Source organism: Acanthaster planci, linkage group LG16 (assembly GCF_054643075.1).
Source record: "Acanthaster planci isolate LZ-2023a linkage group LG16, COTS_SCS, whole genome shotgun sequence".
NCBI lineage: Eukaryota > Metazoa > Echinodermata > Asteroidea > Valvatida > Acanthasteridae > Acanthaster > Acanthaster planci.
Genome location: NC_141792.1, coordinates 718,312 through 739,088, shown reverse-complemented (window position 1 = coordinate 739,088; position 20,777 = coordinate 718,312). Strand labels below are relative to the sequence as shown.

The 20,777-nt window shown below is 41.7% G+C and overlaps 1 protein-coding gene across 2 annotated transcripts in view; it reads right to left on the bottom strand.

Annotated features, from left to right (window-relative positions):
• Positions 1-19,733, bottom strand: part of LOC110984563 (uncharacterized) — a 95,555-nt gene extending 75,822 nt beyond the window's left edge. For both annotated transcript variants that reach the window (XM_022244870.2, XM_022244872.2), the window contains exons 1-3: positions 18,833-19,733; positions 17,505-17,642; positions 15,632-15,741 (exon numbers count right to left, since the gene is read on the bottom strand). In XM_022244870.2, the coding sequence (XP_022100562.2) occupies positions 15,632-15,741; positions 17,505-17,642; positions 18,833-19,089 (505 nt within the window). In that variant the 5' untranslated portion in view covers positions 19,090-19,733. The remainder of the gene's footprint in view (positions 1-15,631; positions 15,742-17,504; positions 17,643-18,832) is intronic.
• Positions 19,734-20,777: the final 1,044 nt, after the last annotated feature.

Here is a 20,777-nt window from a genome sequence, read left to right as displayed (position 1 = left end):
TGCTTGTTTGAAAAACACAGTACAGGCCTACCTTAAGGCTTCCATTTGGTACATGTACATGTATATGTACGTATGGCAGAGCTCATGTATATGTAGCTAATTCCATTCCATACGACAGTTTTCATTGTTAATTAGTTCTGTGCAACTGATTAAACAGGCCCTGCGAAAGACGAGGTGAAGACAGACTTGGAAGACTCACCACAAATTCCCCTGCCTTGGTAACCAACATTTTCCCTTCAAACATTTGGGTTCATAAAACCTGAAACTTTAGATATCAGAGATGTTTTTGAGAAAGAAACAAAAACTGAAGCGGAAGGAGAAATTTCAACCTGGGAACTTAGAGCAGGCCACTGCATGGAAAGTTAGTAGTGCACTATTTGTATCACAGTTTCCTCCAGCAGGTCACATTGTGAACTGTCAAAAAGTGCCCAGCCGGGGAGGGAAGGAGGGGTGAGAAGGGGTAGGTGCAGGAAAGATTTTGCTGACTGGGAGGGGGGGGCAGAAATCTAAAAGCAAATTTAAAGTATTTCAGCACAGGCCAACGGGACATGTTGTTCAAGTTTGCCAAGCACAATACTGCAATGTGGTACTTTTCTCCCTCTGGCCAATAATTCAGAGAAGAGTTTGACATCAGGAGAAAGGACACCTGCATAATGAGACTTACATAATGATGATTCACTCACAGCAGTACACTGCAGACTGACACATCGTTACCCATGCATGAGCAACACAAGTCTGGAAATTAAAAGGTCACTCTGAATATTCTGGTTAGCATTCTTCACGCTCCACATTTTTTTCCAGCAAACGTGTACACTCTTATGTTGCAGGTTTTAAGCAAAGCCTGTACAATTTCATTGCATATCATGTATAAGGCTGATTGTGCGCATAATAAATTTCCCACATTTAACGGAAGATGAGAGATCTATGGACCCTGTTTTCCCTATTTACAGTGGGTACAATTATCTGTTACAGGCTAAGCAGTGTGGTCCTGGTTCCCTCAGACCATGATTACCAGCCACACACCTCATCAAGGCTGTCTCAAGCTTCCTCAAACCCAATGTGACTGTAACCTGGTTCTAATAGGTTCCTGATTCCTAGAGCATGCCTACAACCCAAGCAATCCCCAACTCCTGCTGAGCCATTTCCTTGTCAATTAGTGACAGTGGTGTCACATGGGGTCAGTCTGGGGCTCCATTGGCAGGTGGGGCCTCATTAAGTTAGGCTAGTGATGCCGCACACACCTTGATGGTCCACAAATGTCTGGGCTGTAGCCGTGACATGCACTTCTACATAAAACAGCCGGCTGCACATGTAGACTGTTGGCTAACATACTGTACGGTGTACATCGCCAGCCAGAACGTTTGGCTTCGGCCTCCAGCTTACTTGTCAGAGAACAGCCAGTTCGCAATTGTCTGTTGAAAATGGCATGGGTCAACCACATGGTGCCCAACCTGAAATGATGTGCCAGGCTTTTACAGAATCTTGTACAGTAAAAATCAATTGGATTTCTCAAAATGACCGTTTTCGCTGGTTTTCCAAACTGAATGATGCACATTATCACAAAAAGAGCTCAGCTTAAACAAAATTACCCTCTCCCCCCAAAAAACGGCCTTGAGCAAATTGTGTGGGAACCAGTCACGTACATGTACACACACAGGAAAACTGTTAAAAAAACTGGAAGCTGTGGGCATTAATTAATGCATTAATAACATATGTTCTAAACTCCTAATAAAGTGAAAAATGACCTCTTTCTGGATGCAGTAACTCAATTAGACATTCCAAGCGCAGGAGTTTTTCCTGACTAAGAGTTGCTACACAGGGCAAAGATTTGGAGAGGGGCGTTGGATGAAAAGGTAGACAGGATTTCTTTTGGGGGGGGGGAATGGAACAGGCTAGGAAGTCTCCAGGGGCTGTTATCGCTGGGACTAGACATCCGCACTTCCTTCTTTAATTTATCTACAACCGTGTTCCATGTCTACAGTTTAGGGAACCTTTAGAGGGTGGAGTAATTGTATGACTAGGCAGAGGCTCTTGGGTTATGATCGGGTAACATCGCCTGGATTTGTAAGCTTGGGAATAGTTCAATTCAAAAACGAGAAGAAAGATACAGTTGTACAGGTGTCAGTGCAAGGGTAAATTCTTTGTGGAGCTTCAAGCGTAAAAATATTGGGTACAATTAGTCGATAAACCTGATTGCACTCCACCAACTGACAATCTTGAATAAAATCTCTGACTTCACTGCCCTTTTATACAATAATCTTTGACTGCCAGGAATTAAAAAGCAAAGGTGACTGGCTGACGGTGGAAATTATAGGCAAGTTGTTTGAAAAAAATTAACAGATCACGAAAAGATCAAGCGATCATGCACGTCGACCAATGCTCCTCAACAAATTTGATATGCCAAAAAATATCAACTGATGAGAACTCTGTGTACATGTGCTGTTCCAAGAAGTCTATGTATATCAAGTTGTATGAATTTGTGACTGGTAACCAGTTTTGTTCAGGATATCTCTGCTTAACAAATTTATCTGCTTAGAAAGAGAAGCCTTATGAAGCCCCAGTCTAAGACCACTAAGAAATCTTTTCCTAGGCTAAATATAATATCTAAATATAACTATGATCGGATCTTATTTTGGCGGCAATAAGGTGTTTATCCCAATAACACAAACATGTACATGCAGAGTTTCAACTTGTTAATCTCAAATTCCACAAGAAGTACTCTGTGTGAGGGAGTTGGTATAAGATCACACTGCAGCCTCTCAACTCAACCCTGGGCGAACCCATGACCACCCTGGGTTGGAATTGTATTTTTCATCCCTGCATTTGACCCAGTGTTCTTTCACACTCACTTGATCAAACCCGGAGATGAGCATGACTTATTTTCAACCCTGGCCTGAGGTGGGGGGAGTTTAACCCCCCCATCCCCATTGAAGTCAACTTGGTGCGGGATTGGAAATTTTCAAGTGTGAATCACTGCCAGTTTCAACCCTGTGTCAACCCCGAGAATTGCCTGGTGTGAATAGGCCTAAATGCAGGTTGGAATAAGCCCCTGCTGCTTTCAAAAACGAAAAACCTTTCAGGTGACAACCTTCAGAGCAGCAGATATTTGTGTTCTTTTGGAGGACCACCCTTTTTCCTTTGAACACCACCCCCTCCCCCATGATTCACCTGGTCTTTGGTGTGAAGCTATTTATGGCAATTCATGACACTGACCACAAGACCGAAAAGCGCTGAAAGTTTGGGGGGGGGGAATTAGATCAAACACACCCAAAAATCTCAATCAGACCCAATCCCTTGTTTGAGATCCCTACAAAACTTCACCAAAAGGCAGTATCAACATCTATTGTCTCCAGCGATGCCAAAAATGTGGCACTTCTCGTGGCTAAGAAAAAAAGGAGAGAACTATTCACTGGTTCACTGAAGAGCGGGATCAGGGGATGGCCATTGAGCCCTCTAAACACTGTCTTTTTTCACACCTTGGTTAGAAGTCTACTTTTGGCACGTCAGGCATTCAGGAAAGTCAGCAAGGCTACTCTTAGTAGCTTAGTGGAGAAGAAAAGAACAGTTTGCCTCCAAAGGGAATTCATAGTAAATCTCCTGGCTGGGCTGACAGGCTTTTAGTTCACCAAACAATACACCATTGTCATCTGGGTGTTGGCTATAATGATTTCATACAGAGCGTGAACAATGCCGTTTATTCTGCTTTGGATTTTACCACAAATAAACAATCTCATCTTACACAAAGGAGACTTCACTTTTCCCAAATCTTACAAATGAACCAACTGTCCAGTGCCTGCTTCTTTCCAACAAGCAAAGTTGTGTAAAAAGTAGCCTATGTTAATGGTTATTTAAGGCAGAAGCACAAATAGAAGAATTTGAATTCACTGCATTTGCCAAGTTCTGTATATTTAGAAAAACACTTTGGAGGGTTTGTAGACTTAAACTTCCAATTTGTGTACAACTGTTTTTTTTAATTACATGTATAGGTTACTTAACATTCTGCAGTTGTAAAAATGAACCCAAGTTGAGTAACAAAGACCCAGGTACAATGAAGGCTCATTTAGGGGGGTAGAAGTGTTGAAGCACTGTGTCTTGGCTGGGGCTCTTATGAAAACCAACAAGCTTTATGCATTCCATAAGAGAGCAACACAGCAACATGCTTTGTGAAATTTCTCCTTGCCTACGGATTCTCCCGAGGATCACATGTGCTGGCCTTCAAGTGTCTTTTCTTCTGCATCAAAGAAAGCCTTTGGGGGTAAGACTCTGAAGTATGTAGGGCTTACAGTTTTGGAGGGCTTTATTTGTCCAAACAGGATAAAACTACAGCCAAGTTGCTATAGATAACGTATGTGTACATGGATATCTGCAGGCTTTAAATTGTGAATATGTCCCGGGAGATATTTCTTCAACACTTTAAGACACATGCACAGTGTTAGCTACTGGCAATCTCAACTACTCAAAAACATCATATGAAGGTTGCTCACTAGTTCAGAGGTTATTTAGTGCAAAGCCTTGGGCCGAGGACAGATAGGGAATACTCATTAAATTTCAAAATTACACCAGATCCCTGATCCATCATGAAAGATTAACAAAAAGATGGCAGCTAACAGCAAACAAGTTGGCTTTTGAACTAGAGTGGTTTTGAGCCAAACAACTCTAAAAACAAAAAAGAAGAAAAAATCAGCCATGACGGTTAGAACCAGCGTTGAGATGTTCTGCCCATTTAGCAAATTGAGACTTCAAGTGATACAAAAAATTACTATCCTGAACGGTACCCACCCAGATACGCACTGTCCAACTACCATCTGCCGAATATCTAATGACAATGACAATTCACAGATTTTTTAACCCTGACACCAGAACTGACACTGACAAGGGTCCCCCCAATGCCATTCCTACAGTGTAAGTCAAATTCTACACGAGGCAATAAAATGCTTATAACATCAACTACACCTCACTCTCTGCTCTGTTATGCTAACTCCCTAACCATCAGGAATAACACAACATCCGGGAGGGACAAGGCCAAGCCGAAATAGCAAAGGGCTCCTCATTTTAATGGTGCAGGGCTACTGCCTACAGGACCTGGTATCTAGAAGAAATAAACTCAGCACAGCTGAGAGGTGAATTGCCTGCTGTGAGCACAGCCCAAAAGCTGTCAAGTAAATAAACAGCCCTGGCAGTTACTAAGTGCAAGTGTAGTCCCCCACATCCTGTGATCTCTTTAACACCCATTCTAGTTGCACTGGCCACAGACTGGTGATGCATATGTGCAGTACCCAACAGGTACACTCTCTGTTAAGATTCTGAATTCATAGGGATGAATAAGACATTAACTGGATCAGTACAGATGAATCTAGACTAGTTTCCATTCAATACAATTTTCCCCAAAAGCCTTCGCATTCTGCCATAAACGTCAGGCTTGGGTATTTTGAGGCAACAATTTTGATTTTATAGCCACTCTGTAAGTTGTTTATACAACCAAACATTTCTGACATTTGACATTTGAAACAGAACTGTTTAAATCATGGAGCTAAAATGATGCCGGGACCACATTTGAAGCAATTTACAACTTAATACTTTTTAGTCGCTGTATCAAATAACTTACTCCATTTCAAAGTTTTCTTTCATGTCAAATTCTATTTTTGAAATATTTTTAGCTGGCCTTGCTTCATGAGCTGAAGAGTTTAAAGTCAGAAGGGGAAAGTTAGCTGTCGAGTTTCAGAATCCTTGGACTTTGCCATGACAACTTTTCCAGTCAAGATTTCACTCATTCACTCCAGTGCCTACGCTTCTATCCACGAATCATTAAAATCCTTTTCCCACCCTGGAAAGCTTCTTTTCCATCATGCCTCCCCACCACATGTAACAAAATCACTGTGCAAGAGCTCACAGATTTATACTGCCTTTTTAATGGTCATCTCCAGTCACTCAAGAACATAAATATCACCCAAATATTTATCTCATAATACTCCGAAGGCTACAACCAAAATGATTTATACCCACCCCTTTAAGCTTATGAACATAGATTCCAGATCCACATTTGGCCCATTCAGATTTGTCCCATCCTGGCCTCAGATGCCAAGGTCATGACCTTTCAAGTACCAGGCCCTGTTCTTCAGTGATTCATCTTTTATTTTCCTTGGTCCTGGTTGGTTACAAACTGGCTGGTGATATGTGGACCCTCTAATTTGCAGGTTCCCTACACTGGACTTTCACAGGACTGCCCTGTATTTCAGGATGTTAGGGGAGGTGTCATGTTTAAGGCAGGGGGTAAGCTGGGCACATGTGCCCCAGTTGGGAAAAGGTGACAGACAGTACATAAGTGTACACTTTGCACTGTGCAAGGTCACAGCCAAGTCAATTCTCTGATGATCGATTGGACGTTGATTTAACACATTAGTTGTTTCCGTTCTGCTGTCTCAAAAACTTTAGAATGATTCCGCAATCATACAAACACACACATCATGAACAAACCAAAATATTAAGTTAACAACATAATGTAATTACGTACCTATAACTTGACTAGGAAATGCAATGAAGGACAAATCAGGCATTTCAGGAGTTGTTAATTTTGACAAAATCATCAATCAATGTCAGCTCTTTCACTGCCAGATTGCCAATGTCATGATTCACTGCAGACCTAGCAATTCTCCACACACACATAGGCAGCCCCAACAGGTCCTCCAAACTACACTCTGTGGATACTAGGCAGACACCTGGCTAATTCACTGCTTGGGATCAAAACAAAGGATTGCAGACTGGCCACAGCAGCCGGTCAAAAGTGCAGTGGTCACTTGCACCTTCAACCCCGTATCAGGCCACTGTCTGAGAATCTTGTGTCCATTAGCTCTCGACCAGGGGCATGTTTGTTTAACACGGATCTGGATCACGGCTAGTTGATCCAAGAGCTGGTTTCAGGCTCGTATCACTGACTGTGATCCAGAATCCAGATCCACATGAAACAAACAAGCCCTAGTCACAGCCACTTGAAAATGGTCAGGTACTGGTTTATATCATGTAGTTCAACAGCAAGCATAGCCATAGCTCTGAAAATCAATTTTGCACAAAGTTTCAATTGAATGACAGTATCTTGTAGACTGTGATTCTGACTGGCAGGAACACAGTTGATTCAAGAAAAACAAACATACTCCTGTCCTCACAATTCAACTGTAATTGTAATAACATCAACTTGAAAGCATGACTCTATTTTGAGGGATTCTCGTTCAGAGCAGTTACCTGTTACCAATAACCATTTAAGGCCAGTCATCTAACATTCAACAAAGGGAACTTTTACTTTTTTTTTATCTTTCCACTTAACAGATAAGGGCAGAGTTCAGTGGCAAAGCATCACAATATTTCTATCTGCATGTCTGCTGCTCAACTGTAAGGTATGGAGAGACCCCCGGGCATGCAAGGCACGAATAGCAACTCTGGAAGTACTTCCCCGTAAATTGAGACAGCATTCCAGGGCCAAAGGATGGAAGGAATACTCTTATTGAGTTCCAAGGCTTCGGAAATTGGCACGGCAAAAAGAGTGAGGAGGCAAATATTTGAAAGCGCTGTCTGATGTCGAGAAGTCTCGTTTGGACAGTGGATCCATGGACCTTGAGCCTTCAGGCAAGAGGAAGATGGCTAACTTGGAGAGGAAAACTTGAAGCCACCTCTTGCCTCATGGGATGGTTAACAGGGGAAACATCTTGCGCATTTGAAGCTGACTCAATTACAAACTTTTTCGTGGTGCAATTACCCAACAAAATCACTGTAGTCAAGATCAAGACTTTGCTGGTGGCAGGGAAGGAAGAAAGATGTAATCTTCAAGTTCAGACATCCATCAGAGCCTGATGGTTACAATCGAGGAAGTGACTACAAATGCAATGCAGACTAGATGCATTTTTAACCTTAGCCAAACACCGGGAAAAAATTCATTAGCTTGTGCAGTAAACAGGTGCTGTTGTTATGCCCATAGCTATTTGCATCTTCAACTGCTTATCCCAGAGAGCATTTAAATCAAGTCTTTCATGGCAACTGTTTGGATGAAATTACACAGCCACTGACAATATTAAATTGAGTGTGTTTCTGGCCAATGTAGAATATCAGTGTCCCAGTCACCAGGTGAAAGCAGCCAAGCTATAGGTGGGTGTAATAAAACTTTCATTTTTCTGTCTGGTCGAGTTGGTTTTGAAATGATCTCCTGAGCAAGAGATGCAAGTTGGACCCCTTGGGATTGTCTGGTTTGCATCGATGACAAATAGATGTTGTCCCCAGTACAGATGTCACATACATCCATGTAATATGCACACCATCAATCTCCCGATGCAAGTATTTTAATTGACTTATACTCAACTTAAGATACCCCAGACTACATTAGATACAACAAATACGTGCCGCGCTGTTGACCTCGCGAAAAACAAGCTGAAGTACATATGTCGAAGCACATGGTAAACTTCTCAGAAATCTGCCTTTTCAGTTTGTATCTGAATGGAGACATATCGAAAGGATTCCTGAAATGTAAAGCATGATCCATATCTAGACAGGCACTGGTTGTGGGGTCCTTCACATACCGTGACCACTTATTTAAGGTCTCTTATTGGGGCGTGTCTGTTTCACTCGGATCTGGATCTCGATCAGTGATCCCTACGCTGGTTCACTCCATCCATGAGGTGGGTTTTGGTGTAAGTGAACCAACAACGTTTGGATCAAAATCCTGATCCATGTGAAACAAAAGGCCTGTTTGTTTCACATGGATTGTGTTTCACACAGATCTGGATCTCGATTAGTCATCCTAGCACTGGTTCACACCGCCCATTAGACGGGTTTTGGTGTTTGTAAACCAACGACAGATCACCGATCATGATCCAGACCCATGTGAAACAAACACGGCCAAACATGCCCAAAAGTGAAAGGCCCTAGATCCTTTTGTTTTTTCTCATGTGTGCGAGCAACAGGGTATTCTATGGACACAGTCACTGGCAAAAACTTTCTGTACTGCATTGAGATCAAATCCCAAAAAAGCATCATCACCTAAGATGATGCCAATTTTCTTTCATGGGAGTGAAGACTGAGAGGGCTCAATAGGTCATACTGGCTGTGGCTATACAGAGCATACCTGTATGAGGAATGAAGTGGTTTCTAGGAGACAGTCCAACTGCTGGTACCGAGTTTAATGAACATGTATCAAGATTATGAAAGACTGCGCAGAGTTTTCAAATGGAAGGAGAACTATTTTTCAGGCTACATCAGTCCCCATGTACATCTAAGCCTATGTGTAATGTGTCGAGCACAGGCAAATATATTGAGGAAAACGTGGCCAGTTTTTAGTCGAAAACTGGAGAGTTACTTGGAAGACACACAACAGACTCTCGGGGACAGTGTTTGTAATTTGCTTGATGGAATAGCAAATTCTTGCTCAAAGTAGGTGGTCCTTAGGCATGTTTGAAATGTAATTCATCTCCAATAGAGGGTTTGCATGGCTGCCATCTTGCAGATTATTGCTTTTATTCAACAGGGCATGCACAAAGGAGGTTTCCATGTGGAAGAAAAGAACTGCCCTGCAAGATGGCTACCACGTAAAGCCTCTATAACAGTCAATGAGGGTCTAGTTTTTTGTGCCCAGTACATCCCTTCTATCTGAAGTAGTCAGCTGGAGTTGTTTATGTTTTAAACCCATTCAGCTTTAATATCCCTTCTGGTATGCCATCTTTTGTGAGAAGAAGGTCAGATGAAAAAAACAGAAAAGGGCAGCACTGTTCCAGCTAATCTAAATTCCTGGCGGGTGATGGTTGAGTTGAGGATCTCAAGGATTTCCCCACCGGTACCCTGCTAAACTTGTAATATTAATAAGCTGTCTGTATTCCAAAGACAGCCTTGTCCTGTCTACAGTTTAGAATATGCCCCTGTACCCAGACTGCATTTCAGAGCTACTGGCAGTTCTACTGTTCACTTTCACATTTGAAACTCAAAGGATTTACTTTCAGGAGCTATGCAGTCCACATAAGGTGATCCACTGGGGACCCCAGCCGTTGCATAACTTCTGATTTCAATTCCACCTTTCTGATTTGCACCAGTGGGCTGAACCCCAAGATTTGGCTAACCCCTTTCACAGCAAGCAACACAGTTTCTAGTTCTACAAGTAAGAAGCTGAAATTCAGCTCTGGTCAGAACAGGACTCGATTAGCAGGTTGTACGCAGACTCATGCAGAAAAACAGAATATGCTGCCTGGTACAGTATGCCTTGGCAACCTGTATTTCATCTGATCAAGGTCTGTGCACTGTGGACAATGCTGGTTTTCAACACTCACAAGAGGGGACTGTGTAAATGCATCAGGACAGTTTTCTTCAACAAACTTTCAAAGCTGCACTGCATCCAAAGTAGACAAACATAAAGTTTAAGTTGTAAAAAATAAGCTTCCTAGAACTGAAGTTAGAACTACAGGTAAACATCCTAATGAAAGACACTGAATTTAACAGAGCTGCCCACCACAGAAATAACTCCTACAGCACCCTGTCCTGGATTTCCAAACCGAAAGAAATTCAACTCTCTCTATGCTCAATTTTCGATACTTATAACGGCAGTCAAAATATCCACAAGCCTGTTTACCACATCAAGAGGGAGCCTGGACAAGCACAACCTTGTTGTTAGTGTATACTTTGTTAGTCGCTGCCTACTGATGAACTGGCTCTTAATATGCAAATTGTGCCCCTTCCATGCATTCCCAGGGCTCTATTGGTCCAAAACCCACCAGAAGTCTACCCCGGGTATCAAATCCATTCCTGGGTGTACCGCAGGCATGCGTGTACATGTAATTGAAATGCAATATTGACAGAGCGGCTCAGGTGGTATAAACAGGGCAACCTGTGGGTCTGGACCGGTTGGTTCTAGGGTATGGGGAGGAGAAAGTGCGTACCTTAAATAAAGGGAACCACAAGGGCGCTCATGCATACCACAATGGTTGGGTGAAATACAAAATACCTCTTGGAACCCTCCAACAATATATGGAGAACCTGCAGTCTCCAGTATTGTAATGAGTCACTAAATTTGGTGATTCAAGTCGAGTTGAGTCATTAGGTCAAGAAGTCCAGTTGAGCTGAGTCACTTTGTGTAGTCGAGTTGAGTCAAGTCAATTGCCGAGCTCGAGTCAGTTTGAGTCACACATTTTTAAACAAAATACAATAACAACACAACTACATTTACATGTAAATCATTTTTTGTACTTTTATTTAGACATACTGCAAATAAATTAGGGCGACTGATATTCTAGCCGACTAAAATTTTGCTTTAAATTTTTTTGAGACTCGAGTCTTATAAGCTAGTACTCGAGTCAAGACTCCATGAGAGATTCGTGTCGGGTCATTTGGTTGCAGAAACTCGAGTCAAGTCAAGTCATTTACCCGTCGGGACTCGAGTTGAGTCAAGTCGCCAAAAATTGTGACTCGAGTTGGACTCGATGAAGGAACAACACACAAACCCACCTCGGAGAGAGGATATCTGGCAGCAAAGATTGATAAAGCTAAAAAGACAGTCTCTGGCATTTGCTGGACACTGCAGGGATGTAATGGCTCAGAAAATTCCCTGTTGGGGTAGCAAGGGCCACTGGATAAAATTAGCAAAATGGAATTGAAAGGATACTGGGCCCATAAAACAGGCTTCAATTTGCAGGTTCCAACAGAACTTCTCAGCAGGAAAGAGCCCAGGGGAAGTAGTCAAACACTTCAATGAATCTCAAGGTTGTTAAAAAAAGATAAAAATAATGTTTGCTGTTGGGCTTGGTTAGCCTTGGCAACCACACTGTGATGCCAGCCGAGAAAGAACTACTTAAGTCCAATTTTTAGTTCACTACCCACAAAAATGACAATAATGAAATGGAGAAATAATCTACACAGTCACAGATGAAACTTCTCAAATATTGGCTTTTTTCCACAGAATGAAAATGACAAGTTTATTGACAAATCCTTTGACGAATCCTCAACATGGGAACTTTTAAGGCTTTTACAAGGTTGAAGGGAGCCCTTTATTTCACCAGGACTAGGCAACTATAACTGTCTTAGTGGATCAAGTGTACACAGACTAAACAAACTTGGATGAAGGCTCGTAATTCATCAGCAAGCTTTCAGCTGGAGCGATGCAAAATTACAAAGTTCTAGATTACTTAAGATACATGTACCTGTAAGGTAATCACCTGCGAAAGTGTATGCGACCTGCACTTGTATCGGCCGGACTGTGAGACTGAGACAAATCTGAACCCTGACAAATACAATATATTCTATAGAATGACACGAGAGTAGGCCTAGGTGTCATGTACAGCATCTCGACAATAGGTGAACTTTTCACCCAGTTGTTTGTTGATTGTCTAAGCAGACAGGCCTTCAGTTTGTCCAAAATTGACTTTGAATGAACTTGCTCCTCTCATCTGTTTAGAAAACATTTAACAAACCAAAAGGGCATCCATTATGGATTAACAAGTTCTGAGCCTACATGTATACATGTATGTGTTGAACTTGTTGGACTCGAGTTGAGGAGGCACTAAAGTTGATAACAATTCGGTCGTGATTTATGACCGAAAGGGGAAGGTTGAAAACAGGTGAGCTGGACCTGAGAGGTCGCGCCTTACAAACCAAATTCAAATAGTCACGTAGACATTTCAATGACAGGTACTTGACGACCCAAATTCCTGAATGCCTGCCAACACACCCCATCACTGTCAAAAAGAAACTCATGCCCTTGCAACAAAGCCAAATTTGATGATCATTTGGAAGAAATGGGGTTCCTGACTGGCAGACGTTACATTACATACAAGTTGAGGACTGTTGCAGTAAACAGTTTAGGCTCGGAGTGTCTTTGAGTGAAAATGGATTCCTGACAGGCACAGATTTAGACAAGGACAACTGTAAGGAACAGTTTCCAAGCAAAGCACGCACGTCTTTATGCTAATGCATAGCTGTAGTCGGGTTCTCCGAAGTCCAAAAGGAAAACTGAGAGATTACAATGGAATATTGAAATTAAGCTACAGTACGGTCAGTGTGTTAAAGATTACAATTAGTTACAACATCATAGGAACCAAGCATCTAAATAACAACAAAACCTAGGCTGAAAAATCAAAGTAGGGCCTACTAGCCTACATGCAATACAAACCTGAGGATTCATCAAAGAAGTCTGACTCAAGTTCAAGGCCTTTCATAGTATACTGTGCCAACAATTGGCCAACATTATCAAATGGCTATGGCTTATTCCTGTGGTGCACTGAGGACCAAAAGCAGAAGCCATTATAGCCTCAAAACACTCAAATTCACGGCAAGACATCAAAAAGATGGCTGGGTGCACTGACAGTGCAAATGCGTGCCTGTGCATTACCGGGTTGCAACTTGCATGGAACTCTGGCACTGCAGCCGAGACAAGTTATTTAAAGCAACCCCTGGCAGAAAACATTTTCATTCGTAAAATCTACAGTGTGGACAAGTTTTTTGGAGTGTACATGTTCATATTCATATGAGTTTGACCACAAGCAGGAAGTGCAAAATAACTGCTAAACATATTCATCCCAATCCAAGCCATGATAATAAATTTATCTCTGCATGTGGTTAATCTTTTGAGGAACAATTTTAAGGTGGTTGCCCTTTCTTCTCAGAAAGACGAAGCAAAGACAATAACCTGTTCATGGAGGAAAACTTCGCGTCTATCAAATGACACTCCCTGGAATTCACCACCGCACCACAGGGGGTACCTGTGTATCATCCCCCAACAAATACAAAAATTCCAAACAATTTCAATGCCCATCAAAAAATATTTATATATATATATATTTGTAATGGTCAGAAACTGAACAGTATTATCTCCGGCCATTAAGCAGGAAGACCCACAGGCTATTTTGTATTTTCGCCAAAGACACAGTGAACAGGGGTCAACACCACAACCTGGAATTTGTCTAAAATTTAATGACCCTTAAACATACATGTACACTGTGCACTTGTTATTTGTCAGAAATTGAGGGTATTTCCCAGATATTCGATATTTTTCTTTTGACTTTTCTTTATTTCATGTTTATTCAACAGCGGAGTGCCAATTATTGGATGATTATAAGTTGACAACAAAGAAATGATCAATTTTACTGATGGGAGGAAACCCTCGGACACTTATTCAAGAGAAAACCCTGGTAGGGATTGAAAACCAAATCCACACTGGGATTCCAACTTTGGGTCACAGAGTTGGAAAGCAAGTGCATTGTGCATGTATGCCAACCCAACAATGTCATCAAATATGTGTCTCGGACAAGTTCCTGTTTGTAACATTTTTGAGGCTACATGCAGAGCAGAGGGACCGTCTGCATGTACAAGCATACACTGTAACAAAGATTTTTCCCTACATTTCACAAACGAACATGTGAAAACAAATAAAGTAGTCTAGACTTGCACTTAGCAACCAACACATTTTCTATAAACAAAACTGTTCTGATAAATGCCGCTTGTAAACATACTTAATTTATTTGGAGAGGGAATTCTTGCTCTTGAAATGAAAGCAAAAATTGAAATACCTTTCAAGGAAGCCTTTTTGGTTTTCAGGAAGTTTTTTGTGACAAGTGCATTGCAGAGTTTCCCTAGAATTTACAAAACAACTTGGGGATATCCCCATCCGTTAATTATGAGTCAAACAAGAGAGCGTGCATTTCCAGACAACTGTTTTAACACATGGCGCATTTTAAGCCCAACCCCCTAGGGTGTATTTAAAATCATATTGAAAATGGGAGGATATGGGACTGTTAGGGATACATGTCTTTCAAATTCTTTCATTTGAAGTCAAACTTTGCTGGGACTTTCCTGCGAAGTGCTTGGGAAGTTTTAACACTTCTTCCCTGAAGAGCACAAAATTTCCCTGTAGCCTTACCCCCCCCCAAAAAAAATTATCATTACACATGTCAAAATGGCATGATGCCTCAGTGAATTCTCAAGTTGGCCTTTGCTGCCTACTGACAAGTCAAGGTGAACGGAGACAGACTTCTTTAAGCTGGAGTCAACAGTCCAGCTTAGGTCTGATCCAGTTCTAATCCTTTGCCACTTTTCACACTGGCACTCTTTAGATGGGGCAAGGGTTGTGAGAGGTGGTGGGCGATGTCTGTATTCTTCTTACGTTGAAAAATATTCTGCTAACTGGTGTGGAGAGTTAAGGAGGAAGTAATTTGTGGTCACTTGGTGTCAAGGTTATGCCCCTCTCCCACATGATGGAATTGGAAACTTGTGGTTATATCTGTGAGTTTCACTTATGTAGGCCTATACATCTGCTTCGTCATATCTACCCTTTCAACTTTTATCTAGCACTTAGAAGCAGTTGGACAAGCAGAGTAAATGCTTTCCTTGGCAAATTAGCCATTGGGAGTCTCAACCACAGAACCTGAAAGGTCACCTATTGCATGAATCACAGGCCGGCAGTTATGGTGGGCCTGCATGCATCAGTTTCACTAACTTGAATTAAAAAAAAAAGAAATGCATGTACATGTATAGACAGAATGCTTCACTTGTAGACGAATATGTCTTTAACTACGCATTTCCTGTTCATGTTTACACTGGGGATCTGCCTTTATCAGTATCATGTATCTCAACCAAAGAACTAACTCAAGCAAGAATTTGAAGCAATGTGACTTACGATACATGCAGCCGGCTTCACCGTTGAATCGTGACCAACCGTGACAGCACTTGTAGCGGGTGACGTATGAATTTTCGTAGACGATCCGGTATGACGTGTAATATGCAGTCCTGTTAAATAGAACATACCATGAAGTACTGAAGCAAAATATTGTCAGTTGTAATTTTAGAAGAACCGCCCTTCCATTTCGTGGTAAAGTCTTTTAAGTTTCAACCAATCAATCCACTTATTCAACAAAAATGTCATTACTTATGCGATTTAAGGAGCAGCTCTTAGGAAAACATGTTTTCTTCAGATTTTTTCTATTCAAATATATGTGGAAGCATCCAAATCAAATGCAGTGTCATTTGTCTTCAGAGCTCAACTATAACAAGCTTAAAAGGGCTTTTCTTCTCTTCATGCCAAGATGCGAATTCTTGCGAGCCCTTGGCAACTGTTTGGCATGCATAAGGGAATTATCCACTACACAAAGGATGTAGGTTCCCCTTTTTCTCTGTTTTCTCCCAATGATACAATCTGCATTCAGAATTCGCATCTTGGCATGAACAGAAAAATGCCCTTTTAAGCTTGTTATAGTTGAGCTCTGAAGATAAATGACACGGCATTCAGTTTGGACGCTTCCATATTTATTTGAACAGATGAAGTAAGAGAAAACATGTTTTCTTTAGAGGTGCTCTTCAAGCCCATCAGCTTGTTCAAATCATCACTGAAATCTTCAGTAGAGATTTTAATATCAATAAAGCTTGACACTGTTCAATACATTGTACTGAAGTTAAACGCAACATATTTTTTCTAAATCTAACGTTGGATTCAGCTGTGTGACAGAAGAAAAGATTACAGGAATGTACTCTTTGAGGTTACTTCCTTTTCTGTCATAAGTTTTTAGTTTTTCTTGACAGGGTGAAAAATGGTCCGAACAGCTGGCCAACAGCCTTTTTCGAAACTTGTCTGGTGAAAAGGTTACTACAACACACAGCATGTCACAAACTGTACAACCAATTCCCCAGTGTCATGCACACTGTGGGCAACCTCGGAAGAAAAAATAAAAAATTACTCCTTTGTGTCGGGACAGCGGTGGCAACAATGGTGCGCTCTGCAGGAAATCGCAAAGGGAGTTGAATTTCGTGTCAGACTTGAAACTAACCATAAATTACATCAATTATGGCCGATTCCGGTGGGCTGGATTTCGTGATCAGTCACTGTCGCTATACCAGTGACCTACATTTTGAGCGAAGTGGTTGGGCGACACTTGCATTTGGGAGTGGGCGGAGTCCTGGGGGTGGGTCAGGATTCTTGATACATTGTAGTTGCTTGGTTTAAGTCCAAAGATAGGCATTTCTTCTGTCTGTCTGTCTGTGAAGCTGTCATTCTATAAGTCATAGTTTAACATGCCTGAGCGCTTTAAGGCAAATTCCAAACATAAGTGGAATTGGCCGTGCTGTTAACCTCCTCATCAGCAAAAAACAAGTATTTCAAAAATGAAAATAGAAATAAAAGTTAATGGAACTGCTTATAATTTCCACGTCATTTCATACAAACTTTCTTCTTACTAATGAATTATTCATCATCCAAGATCTGTGGTTTATGCATGCAAGACTGGGCAAGAGTTCCTTACAGTTACACAAACATTATCTGACACTCTGTCAACAAACCCGAGGAGCCTGGTCTGAAAATGCCCTGTATTTTCGAAGTAAAAGCTTCGACCTTTTCCATCCTAGTCTTACATATGACTCTTAAAAATAAATTATCCCTTTCTGATGGCGGATAATACGGTGTATACCACTGCATGACTATAAACGGAACTCTTCCCCAAGACTGGTTTACCAACTTTCGTTCCAGAACTCACTGAATTGTGAGTTCTGTGTATTATTACCTGCGCTCGTAGCCAACGCACCACTGCCCTGAATAGCCACAGTTAGGCCTCCATACTTTGACCATTCTTGTGTAGGCTTTCACGCACGGCCTTCGGTGGCCAATCATGGATGGCTCCTGGTAAGGACAAACGTGTGGCCTGAAAAGAAATTGAAATGCAGAAATTACATCAGCTCACTGTCAATTCTACCTTTTTATCATTAGATATTTCCATCTTTGAGGTGTATACTTCTCAGTTTTCTGGAAAAAAGTTAAATATGAGAGTTTTATTATCACATGGTGTATTCAAACAATATCAGACATTTACGTGTAAAGTTAAGACAGGCACAAAAAAGATTAGGGTTTGAAAAAAGCTTGCCAAAGACAGCACAAAAAAATGAAAAGAAAATTTTTCCTTTGATTTCAATGATCCTCAAAGTTGACTAATACTAATAGCTTACAATAAACAGAAACCACATGAAAAATCTTGCACTTTTAGTAAGGTGCATTTAGGGGTACAACAGCTCGAATTTTTGTAGCTGCGTCTCGGGACGCAACACCAGAATTGCATGACCATTGAAAACTGCAGAGAGGTTAACACAGGTTGATCAACAGGCTTTGTCAGGGGTGAACCAAGCATTCGAGGCAGTTCAGCCGACGCTATGCACCTCGCGTGACAAAGCACAATCAAAGTACATTTTTCAATGCCACTTCGGCTTACGGGTAAGCCCTAAACACACTGTACAAAGGAACCTCTTCACAAAAGGCGCAATGAAGAAGAGCTAAGAAAAACACCTGACCACTGCCTCCAAACAAGGCATGCACTGCGACACACGGGACTGGGAGTGTACGCTGGTGTAAGGGGCGGTTAATTCCAAATGTCATTTTGTTACGCAAGGTAGCACGTCGCAACCTTGCATACATTGTGTATGCAGAAAGAAACACGGACTCACAACAGAGGGGGACCCTCAAAATGGAACGACAATAATTGGTTTTACGATTTTTTTTTCAGATTAACGTCCCCAGACACGAGATTAGCAAAAAGACATGGCGATAAGTACCTTGAGCTGTATGCAAATATTTACCGAACAAATTCAAACATGTCAAAATACTCAATACAAAGCTTCCTAGTTTACTTTTATAATGCAATAAATTCTGACCATAGACATGATATACAGCAAGGATGAACGATGATCGAAGTTGCGTCAACTTTTTTGGGCATTTTATAAAGTCCGAAAGTCATTTGGTGAGGTAGACAGTCATGGTATTATGACTTGGGCATATCTGGCTGGGATTCTTTTCTTATCATTCTCAGAAAAAGGGTATCTGAAAAGGGACACGAGGACTTACATTCCAGCTCCCAGTTCATTGCCCGACGACGCCATCGGAATCCCCGATGTCCTTACTGGGATAGATTCCAAGGCTCCTGTTGAGGGTCTACCTGGGGACTGCTGCTGCTGATAGCCCTGTTGTTGGTAACCTTGCTGGTCCATATAATTCATTCCACCCTGTGGTTGTATGTACTGGGTCCCCACGAGCTTTAGTTCCCCTAGAAATCCCACCACCGCTACGGCGAGGTACAGGTAGAAGACGGAACTCCTCGCCATGGCTCAAGAGCAATCCAGTTACCTTTTCACCGGTTTGCCAACGACCCAATTCGAACAAGTCAGATGATGGTCAAACTTTGCTGTCTTGTCACGAACCTGTTTAGTATTCACGAACGACTGCTGGCTAAATTGGTTGATTCCACAAAGTGGTTAAATCTTGTACGAAAGCTCAAAAGAGGATTAAGATATTTGTACTGATATATAAGAACGATATTCCTGCTGGGTGCGCGATGACGATGACTGGAACGTCGGCTGATGATACTCCCAACTTCTCTCCGCTAAAGTACCGTCAAAATTTCTATTTTCTAGCAATCCGAGAAATATTCAAAATCTTTGCGCAGCAGTAGAAGACATGAACTACTGCTGTAACCACATACACCTGGGATTTCCAAGGAGTATTCCAACTTTTTGACGAGTTTCGTGTTAATTCAAGCTCCAGCTGAGGAAAGAAGCGAATGATCATAGGTCTTTTCTCTCTTGAGTTCAATGACAAAATGATAGTCGATAAGTGTGTGCGTGGTGTGCGATGTGTGGGTGAACGCGTAGCGGTGTGTTATGTGTGCGCATCGTACCGGCAATACATGCACCTGTCATGCATTATGCATCTCAATCTCTATTGGTTCCTGGCTAGTGCCTATCAATATAAACCTGAATCACGATTGGTCTAATGACGGAAGTAGGCGCGGATGATTTAACGTACATCCAATCATCACCAAAAGGAGGCGTGACTGTGGCTTTGGATTTCATTCAGCGATAGGTCAAAAGTTTAGCGCCGAAAGTACGGCGCATCTCCAGCTCTGCGTTTACGGCTGCGATAAAATTTCACCGAAATCGCTAGGTAAGAGATATCAAAAGAGCCTGTTTTGATGGCATATGGGGCATTGATTCAAAGATAATATCGATTTCCGTTTTAAATCCCGCTTTTCATTGGGTTTTTATTTGACACGCCATTAAATGCAGTATAAATCCCCATATGGTACAGTGCACGAGTCCATAAATAAGACCAGTGCTATGGCAAACAATAAAAATAAAAAGCCAGTTTATTTTTCTATAAAGAACCGAATTCACTCAAATATGCAACATAATTTTAAGAATGCAATAAGAACTGGGAAAATCACGAATGAAACAAACCCAGATTATAAATAATATCCGGGTGTAGATCAATGAAGTGGCAATGATAGAGAATTGTTACTGTATTGTGGTATGTGTACTGACGATCCTTAGGAAAAGCATGCACAATATCAACATTAGTTTTAGTGCTATTTAAGGTAACTTAATGGCACTAGACCTGACTAACGTCACATCAACCTCATAATGTATTTGACCTCTGACCTTGTATTCCCTCAGGGTGAGTTTCCGTTGACCTTTGCTAGTGCAGGATTCCGCCTGCACGTAGATCCCGCTGTCGCGGACACGAGAGAGGAGTGTGTAATCTATCAACCACGTTGTTGCTGTCTTGTTCCTCCCGGTAATAACTTGTTGGTTTCGGGTCCACACGACCGAACACGGTATTAGAAACTCCAGACATAACATCGTTGGGAATCAATCGCCACATTCTTTGCAAAGTAAAGTCTCTGGTACTGGTAAGCTGAGGATAAAGGTGATTATTTAAAAATGGCAGCGTAACCAGGTCCCAATTTGCGAGGGATGTTTCTGGGGACAGGATGGGAGAGTTTGTAAGAAGAGGG